This window comes from Nannospalax galili, unplaced genomic scaffold (assembly GCF_000622305.1).
Source record: "Nannospalax galili isolate Female #2095 unplaced genomic scaffold, S.galili_v1.0 scaffold257, whole genome shotgun sequence".
In the NCBI taxonomy this organism is placed as follows: domain Eukaryota; kingdom Metazoa; phylum Chordata; class Mammalia; order Rodentia; family Spalacidae; genus Nannospalax; species Nannospalax galili.
In genome coordinates this window covers 3190975-3200444 of record NW_008340854.1, presented here as the reverse complement: position 1 = coordinate 3200444, position 9470 = coordinate 3190975, and the positions used below count along the sequence as shown (strand labels likewise).

Below are 9470 nucleotides of genomic sequence, written 5' to 3'. Positions count from 1 at the left end.
ATGGGAGGTGTTGGAGGGGAGGGAGCGGATGTGGATTTGATCAAAACACCTTATATGCATGTATGAAATTCTTAATAAAGTTTTTTTAAAGTTAAAAATAAATAATAAATAAATAAATAAATAGCCATATGTGCCAGGTGCAGTGGTGCACACCTTTAGTCCCAGCACTCAGGAGGTAGAGGCAGACAGCTATCAGTGAGATCTAGGCCAGTCTGGTTAACATGGTGTATTCCAGGTTAGCAAGGGGCTACTGGGAGACCCTGTATCAAAGTAAGTAAAAATAAATAAATAAACAAACAAACAAACAAAAAAACAAAAATAAAAGCCATATGCCCTCCTAGGGCAAGAGCCAAGTCTTGGACTTGCATTCTCATGACTTGGTCATTTGCTAGGGATCTGAAGACCAGCATTTCTCAAGTGTCTGCTAGACATTGTTCAAAATAGATAGGCAAACTGTAGTGATAAAGCAACAAAAAATGGTTACATTACTGCAGAACCTTTGTGGGGCTTTCACATGCTATAAATTCAAGATAAAATCCTGGTATGAAGGGGCTGGAGAAATGGCTCAGTAGTTGAGAGCAGGACCTGGGTTCAGTTTCCAGCACCCACACAGTGGCTATCACCCATCCATAACTCCAAGGGATCTCAAGCCCTCTTCTGGCCTCCACAAACTACTACGAGCACGTGGTGCTGTTATATACATGCAAGCAAACCACTCAAGCATGTAAAATCAATTAAAATCACTGGGCATGGGGCGCATGCCTTTAATCCCAGCACTGGGAGGCAGAAGCAGGCATATCTCTGTGAGTTCAAGGCCAGCCTGGTCTATATAGTTAGTTCCAGGCAAGCTGGGACTACAGAGAGACCCTGTTTCAAAAAGAGAAAAAAAAATTAAAATCTCTTTTTTTTTTAAATCTAATATAAAGTTTGTAGTGTACCAGGTTGAGCAAGAACTTGAGGAGAGTTTTAGAACTCTTCAAGAAGTCTTTGGTTTGGGTCACAGTGTTTCCAGATATGTTAGGTTAACTTCTAAAAGGTCTTACCTGATATGTGTTGCAGGCAGGGATTCGTACTGGCGGGACAAAAAGAGTTCCCTGTGTTTCAGTTGATGTTTCTGTTTATCAGTCAAGTCAGCCTCAACTGTCGTTTCAGACTCTTCCTCAATTTCTTCTACACAAATAAAATTCAAAGAATTCCTTAGTACAAAGCATGCTGCCTTTCTGGATGTTAAAATAGAATTAAAAGGTTAAATTAACATTTCATTTTATATTTTCTTCAAGCTAATCACTTCTGAACTTACAAATTAAACTTGTCATTTCAATCTATAAAATTAAGTTCTTTGGGGGCATGGTGACAAACACCTTTAATCCCAGCACTCCGGAGGCAGGGCAGGCAGATCTCTGGGAGTTCAAGGCCAGCCCAGTCTACAGAGCACGTTAGAAGGGGCTACAGGAAAACCCTGTCTCAAAAAGACAAAAAAAAAAAAAAAAAAAAAAACAAAAGCCATACAAAAAAAATTAAGTTCTTTGGGCTTCCAAGGAAGAAGATTATACCAATTTTAAAATGGCAGGTGGGCTGGGCATGGGGGGACATGCCTGCAACCCTCTACCACTCCAGAGGCTGATGCAGGAGGATTATCAGGTCAAAGCCAGTTTGGGCTAGATAGTATATTCAAGGAAAACATTGACTACAAAATGAAATCTGCCCAAAAAATAATAAATAAATAAATAAATAAACAAACAAACAGGCGAGCAGGGACTAGAGAGCTGGCTCACTAGTTAAGAGCACTTGGCTTACAATCATGAGAACTGAGGTTTGGATCTCAGCATCCATGTAACAAGTCAGGTCTCCTTGCAAATACCTGTAGCCCCCGCTCTGGGAACAGAGACAGGAGGGTCACTGGGGCTTGCTGACTTCCAGCCTAGCCACAAAAACACAGTCTCCAGGTGAGGGACAAACCCTGCATAAAACGATGGAGAGTTAGTGAAGAGGACAACCCTCACCCCTTTCTGATCTTCACATAGGTACACCCCACACACATGTACATACACCCACACAGACACATATACAGAGACCCACAAATATTTTTAAATCAGTAAAATAAAACATAAGAATTAAATTAAGAATCACTAAATAATGGCAATCAAGCTGTGAAAGGTTGAAGCGCATACCTGTAATCTCAACACTCAGGAGGCTAAGGCAGGAGGATAGAGAGTTCCAAGCCAGCCTGGGCTACAGAGTAAGGACTGATCTCAAAATTAGTTAATTAACATTAAAATAGAAATGGAAGCTGGGCTGAGGTATAGGTCAGTACTAGAATACATGTCTAGCATACATGAGACCCTGGGTTCAATCTCCAAGATCACAAAACAATTAAGTAAATAAAAATAGAGGAAGTTGCCCGACATGGCGGCACATGCCTTTGATCCCATCACTTAGGAGGCAGGGGCAGGTGGATGCCTCTGTGAATTTGAAGCTAGCCTGGTCTACACAGTAAGTTCCAGGCTAGCCAGGGCTACATAGTGAGACCCTGTCTCAAAAAACAAATAAACAAGTGAATGAATAAATAGCAGAAGGACTACAGATACTCATCTTTTCTTCCTCCAGTAAAACCACACCTTACACCAACATAATTAAAATGTATTACACTTCAATAACAAAAAATAAAGCAAAGAAAAGCATTTCCACCAAACAAAAAAATGTAAAAGATGAAAGGCAGAGGAAGGGGAGGTACTCCAGGCCTAGAAGCATATACCTGACATCCCAGCACTCAAGAGGCGGAGGCAGGAGAACTGCCACAAGTCTAGTGCAGCCCGGGCCAGGAACGGCGAATGACTTATGTGCTTACAAACAGGGACGCTATGGCGAAACAGGACAACAGAGCTTCAAACTGGATAATACAAATGATGTGTTATCTCAGCACCCACATGATGGCTAACAACCAACTAAGTGAAAGGTTAGAATTGAGGAAATATCCTGGAAATTAGAATATGAAGTCAGAAATGAATGACTAAAAAGAGAATTAATTTTTTTAAGCCCAGGCATGGGGCTGGAGATGTAACTCAGTTGGCACACTGCTTGCCCAGCATGCATGAAGCTCTGAGATGGATTCCCAGGACCCCACAAGCGCAGAATGTAATCTCAGGATTCAGGAAATGGAGGCCAGCATAGGATACATGAGACCCTGTCTCAAAAAAAAATCACACATGTACACAAAAAATCCCCACCAAAACGGGCATGGTGGTACATATTTTATAAACTCAGCATTCAAGAGACTGAGGCAGGAGGATGGAGTTCAAGGTCAGCCTGGGCTTTATAGAGAGACTCTGTCGTCTAAACAAAACAAAAGGAAAACCTATGAAGCCCAACATCATGGTTAAAAAAAAAGTACGAGAAAGAAAAAAAAAAGAGAGAGAAAAACATTTCCTTTTTGCAGGCAGAGCGATAAAGGAAGGTGGCTATGGAAACAGTGACTCAAGAAAACTGTCCCTACCTGAATGAGATTAATCTCTAGAGCTCCCGCCACCCCCGTACTTAATTTTTTTTAAGTGGCACTATATCATAAAAGTTTGCAGAAAGGAAAAAAACAGGTCACAGACAAAGAAACTGGACTTAGACAGCAACACTTTATATTAAGACGGCAGTGCAATGCTCTCCAAGAGAAAAATATACAAGAGAAAAAGTGATAATACCAACCTAGCATTGCAAAGTAATCAGTCATTTCATCAAGTCTGAGAACAGCGTAAAGATATCCTTTCAGGGCTGGAGATAAGGCTCAGTGGTTAAGAGTACTGGCTACTCTTGCAGAGGACCCAGGTTTGAATCCCAGCACCCACATGATGGCTAACAACCATCTGTAATTCCAGTTCCAGTGGATCCAGTGCTGCCCTCTTCTGACCTCAGTGGGCATTGCACTACATGGGTGTGTTTACATATAAGCAGGCAATATACTCATCCACATAAGATAAAAATAAATAAGTCAAACAAAAAATTTTTAAGGTGGTACACACCTTTAATTCCCAGTACTGAGGAGGCAGAGGCAGGTCAGTCTCATTGAGATGAGGCCAGCCTGGTCTACATAGCAAGTTTTAGGTCAGCTGTGGGTACACAGGGAGACCCCATCTCAAAAAAAAAAAAGAAAAAAAAAAAGGTATCCTTCAGTTAACCAAGAGTGCGATCAGGCGCTACTCAGGGTGCTGGAGACACTGGGTGAACTGCACAGCTACTGAGACTAATCCCAGCACTGGCCTTTGAGAAGGAGGGCTGAAAGAAAGGCATGAGGAAAAATATAGACACAAAGTTCTATATGCTTTTTGTTTTTATTGTTTTGTTTTTTGAGACAGTCTAGCAATGTAGCCAAAGCTGGCCTCAAAATCGCTATCCTCCTGCCTTGTCTGCTGAGTACTGGGATTCCAGTATTTATCATCATGCCTTGCTACGTGCTGGGTTTTTTTCACATATATTTAGTAATCTCTTTAAAGAAGAAAAAACACCCACATCAGACATAATTCTGGTTATTTTGAGCTATACAATTTCTTTAAAACCTAATACCTCAAGGGGACCACTCACCCCTTACAGCCTCACCTGGAGCAAACTGTTTAACCAATTAGATAAAGAGCATAATTTTGTATGCAGTATTTGCCAGTGCTTGCCACTGAGCCATCTTGCCATCTCCTAGATAAGGGTTTTAAAATCAGTTTTCCAAGTTTATTTTCAATTCAGAGTTTTAGAAGTTTGAAATTAGGGGCGATAACAGGCTGTTCACTACCCTTATACACTTAAAACAGAATTGTAGGTGATTGTGTTTGATAACATCCCTTTTGTGATCTTGGATCCTGAAACAAGAATTGTGAGGATGAGATTTGCCACTGTCTGTGTGATACCTATGGTCTCAAGAGTTCCATCCCAGGGCCCCACATTGCGGAAGGAGAAAACTGGACTTCCAAAAGCTGTCCTCTGATTTCTATGTGTGCCAAGCACACGTGCAAACACAATAAATAAACAAATAAGTTTTTAGAGTCTCACCTTGCTCAAGGAATAAGGCATTTTAAGTTTCCTTGAATGTTCTTTTAATGAACTTCTCAAAGAGAAACATAGCACCAACAGAGCCATTTACTCGCAGGTCTAAAAACATTACAGCAGTGAGATCGATAAAGTTATTGCTGCATTGGCACTATTAGCACCAGAAAATACCACATACAAAATTATGCTCTTTATCTAATTGGAATTTGATAAAGTATTGCTCTAAAAGGCAGAGTAACTGAATTCTAATGGGAGCCCTGCACAGCAAAAGGAATGCCACTGCGTACAACAGTAGCAAATCTTACCTTCTTTCAATTTGTTTATTCCTTTGTTTGTTTTTTGAGAAGCTCATCCCATAGATGGGCTGGCCTGGAATTCACTACATAGCCCAGCCTGGTCTTGAACCCAGGGCAGCCTCCCAAATGCTTTCTTTTTCTGAGGTACTTCAGATTGAACCCAGGTCTGGGCTCTAAGGTAGGTAGGTACTATACCACTGAGCTACAGACCCAGCTAAAAAAAAAAAAAGATCTTTCTTATATATATTGAGGTGTGTGTGTGTGTGTGTGTGTGTGTGTGTGTGTGTGTGTATGTAGAAAGCAGGAATACATGACATTGTGTTTATAGAGGTCAGAGGGAGTTGGTCCTCTCTTTTCCTTATGGTCATTAAGCTTGCGTGACAAGTGTTTTTACCCACTGAGCCAGCCCTCAATTCTTGTTTTTTCATTTTTTTGAGACGGGATCTCCCTGTAGTCCCAGCTGTCCTGGAACTCCCTATATAGATGAGGCTGGCCTCCATCTTACAGAGATCTGCCTGCCTCTGCCTCCCAGTGTTTAGAGTAAAGGCATGTGCTAGGTCTGGAGAGATGTCTCAGCGATTAAGAGCACTGGCTGCTCTTGTAGAGGAACTGGATTTGATTCCCAGCACCCACATGGCAGCTAACAACCATCCTGACTTCAGTTCCAGGAGATCTGATGCCTTCGTCTGACCTCTGCAGGCATTGTACGACATAGGTGCACTTACATACATGCAGGCAATACATTCATACACATAAAATGATAAAAATAAAATAGTTTAAAAGCTATAGCATACAGTGTAACCAAAGACAGAAATCACCACAAATCACTATGGTGGTAAACCCCTATAATCCCAGCACAAGAGGCAGAGGACAGTCACCGCAAGTTCAAGGTCTGCCCGGTCTACATATCAAGTGAGACCAGCCTATACAGTGAGACCCTGATCCCTCACCGCCCCACAAAAAGAATAAAACAGTGAAACATCCAACAAATACCAAATTTTGTGCGCTAAAAACAACATTGCCAAAGACCTAATAAGTTGAAAAATAATTCAGGGTTGGAAGAATTAAAGCTGTTTAAATTAAAGCTAGGTGTGGTGTCACACTCCTTTAGTCCCAGTGCTCGGGAGGCAGAGGCAGGCAGATCTCTGTGAGTTCAAGGCCAGCCTGGTCTACATAGTGAGTTCCAGGACAGCCGGGGCTACAGGGAGACCCTGTCTCAAAAAGACCAAAAAAAAAAGAGGATCCCCAAGTTCATGTACAGATGAGTTCCATCTCTTGATGGGATTCCAACTGCCCTTTTTTATAAAACATTAACACAGAGCTAATAATTCATATGAGCACTTAAGGTTCTAGAATAGCCAAAATATTCTTAAATAAAAACTATCTTAAGACAACTCACACTTACCTTAAGGTTACAACAATCAAGAAAAGACTACAGATGGCATAGGACTAGACACGGAGCTCAACAGAGCAGACAGTGCAGAGCCTCAACATTCCCACCAACTGATTTTAAGCAAGACTGCTAGGACCTTTCTTGTGGGAAAGAACAGACAATGCTCTTTGGCAAACAAATGGCTGAGACAGCTATATATCCATACGTAAAAGAATGACTGAATTTGGACTCACATCTCGAACCATATACAAACATTAACTCAAAAGAGACCAAAGAGCTAAATGTAAGAGCTAAAACTATGAGTCTTAAAATAAAACAGGTATAAGTAACTCTTCAAGGAAGAGGCAATGACATCTTAATTATAATATTCAAAAGCATAACAAAAAACAGGTAAATTAGACCTAATATTAAACTTGTGTGCTTAAAAGGATAGTATCAAGAAACAGCTAGAGACAGACAGATGCCTGAAGCTTGCTAGGCCAATCAATGAGCTCCAGGTTCACTGAGACACCCAGTCTCAAAAAAACAAGGTAGAGGAAGAGGGTGGGTTCAGACCTCCATTGGTGTGGTGGGTCTGATCTCAGCAGACCTCCAGAGAGTCCTGAGTTCTGGCCTCCCTCTGGCAGAGGGCCTGAGAATGCGAGGGATTGCCTGGAAGCCCCCGGATCCTGCCTCCACATGATGGTCCTTTTAATAAGATGATACTGTACAGCAGTCCCTTCTGCATGAAATAACTACCATCATCACAACTTTGGCTGAGCCTGATTGCTAAACATTAGCCACAATCGGGCTTGTTGACGGTTGTGCTCATTCATTAGAAGGGGCCCAAGCAAGGTTATTGGACCCTTACCAGAGTATCAGCCATTCTTCCCAGCCAATTGTATGTAATTTGGCCCTAATCATACACAGCCTCCTGGATTTGGGGAGGGCTAAAGTATACAATCTGGGGAAGGCTAGGAAGAGAAGACATGACCTATGCTGGGTAAAGGGGGTAAATGCTTTCCAGTGTCCAAACCCTCAGATCATACATATACCTCAGCAACTCCTCAGTTATCTCAGTAAGTAAGCTCAGTGAATTCACTGGTTCCCCAGCAAAACTTTAATCAAACATTGGCTTGACACTAGAATCTTAAAAGGGAATAAGCATCGCTTAGCATCCCCAGGAAAAGAAGTCTCATAACTGATGAAAAATTTATTCATTGATGCTATTATGTCTCTAATTATTTTTTTAAAAAAGAAAATGAGAATGTAAAAGGTGTTAAAAGGATTTGGGAATGGAGATACATTTTAAAATAGAAAAAAAATGAAAAAGCCTAAGCAAGTGATAAAGGTCTGTGTAGGTTTGTCATGATATATAAAGGATGAGACAAAAATAATATACACATAATCTTAAATTTTCTATGGTCATAGTATAGTCAACTAATTTAAGGAACAAAATATATATATATAGTCAAGATTTATCTGAGAATATTTGGTTTTTTATACAAGCCTTATCTACACAGCACATGATAATTAAAAGTACCAGACTGGTGGAACTAACCTTATTGGATGTTTAACAGCCATAGTTTGAGGCCTATACTAATGCGGTCAGAGGGACTTAAAGGACAGTTATTGCCCCTTGCCCTCCAAGGTCGACTAAGTTCCAGGGGACTATGGAACATCTCTCAAAATGTCCTGTAACTGTGGTGAGTCACCTGTCCTCTTGTTTAGGGAGGACATGGAGACCCCACAAGATGGACTTGAACCAGTGTCCAGTCTACAAAAAGGAGGGTCAACTCAGAGGAAACATCTCATTCATGCTTCCAAGTGAAGCCAGACATGGTTAAGCAGGACCTTTGACTTATCTTCACATAGATGGAACTGGTAAAAGAAAGGAGCCAGGAGCTCCTCCCAAGCCCATGTGACCCCCGAGGAACAGATCCTCAAATGACCTTAAGTGTAAAAATAAATTGATTTATTTGGACCAACTGTATGGTCTTAAACACCCAAAAGGAAAGTATAACCAAAGAGTAAAGTCATCAGTATCTTTCTTTAAGAGTTCAAGGGATTACACTTCCCAGACATTTAAGGTTTAAGTCTATATAAAAAGATATTTACTTTAATCCCAGCACTTGGGAGACAGAAGCAGGTGGATCTTTGTGAGTTCAAGGCCAGCCTGGTCTACATAGTGAGTTCCAGGACAGCTGGGACTACAGGGAGACCCTGTCTCAAAAACACCAAAAAAAAAAAAAAAAAGATACTTAGACAATTATTTCTCATTGATGATTTTGTTCCTAACCAGAAAGCGCTGCTCAGATGTAAGACCTCAAATCTTGGTCTCCAACACTATGGTGCCCACCTGTAGCTAAGGGAGACAACCAACTATTGATCTAAAATGATGGATAAATTTGTTTTCTCCCCCTATCCAGATGCCTTTGAGAGGGAACTGACACTGATTCTAACCACACCAACAGCTATCAAAATACCTGAAAGCAAATCCTGAATCCATCACTCTAGAGTCCAGTCTTGGAAGACAAAAGAAAAATGAGGAGGAACCCAATAGAGGGATGCTTTTGGAAGCCCTTGTCAAGAAATTCCAATGGACTCTCATATGAACATTTGAAAATTGCCCTGTTCTGACTTTTTTCTAGTTCCCTGTCTAGAACTTGTAATGCTAATTACTCTTGCTTTTACTTCTCCTTCACATCTCCTAGTCATGATTCAAGGACTTTCTTTTCCCCTTAGAGATAAGAGTTATGCAATTTAGGAGTCTTTAATAC

The 9470-nt window shown here is 41.0% G+C and overlaps 1 protein-coding gene across 1 annotated transcript in view; it reads right to left on the bottom strand.

The window, feature by feature from the left end:
• Mta3 (metastasis associated 1 family member 3) overlaps positions 1–9470 on the bottom strand; it is a 156657-nt gene that overhangs the window by 110783 nt on the left and 36404 nt on the right. Inside the window, exon 5 of the mRNA XM_029564838.1 lies at positions 1044–1170. Within this exon, the coding sequence (XP_029420698.1) occupies positions 1044–1170 (127 nt within the window). The remainder of the gene's footprint in view (positions 1–1043; positions 1171–9470) is intronic.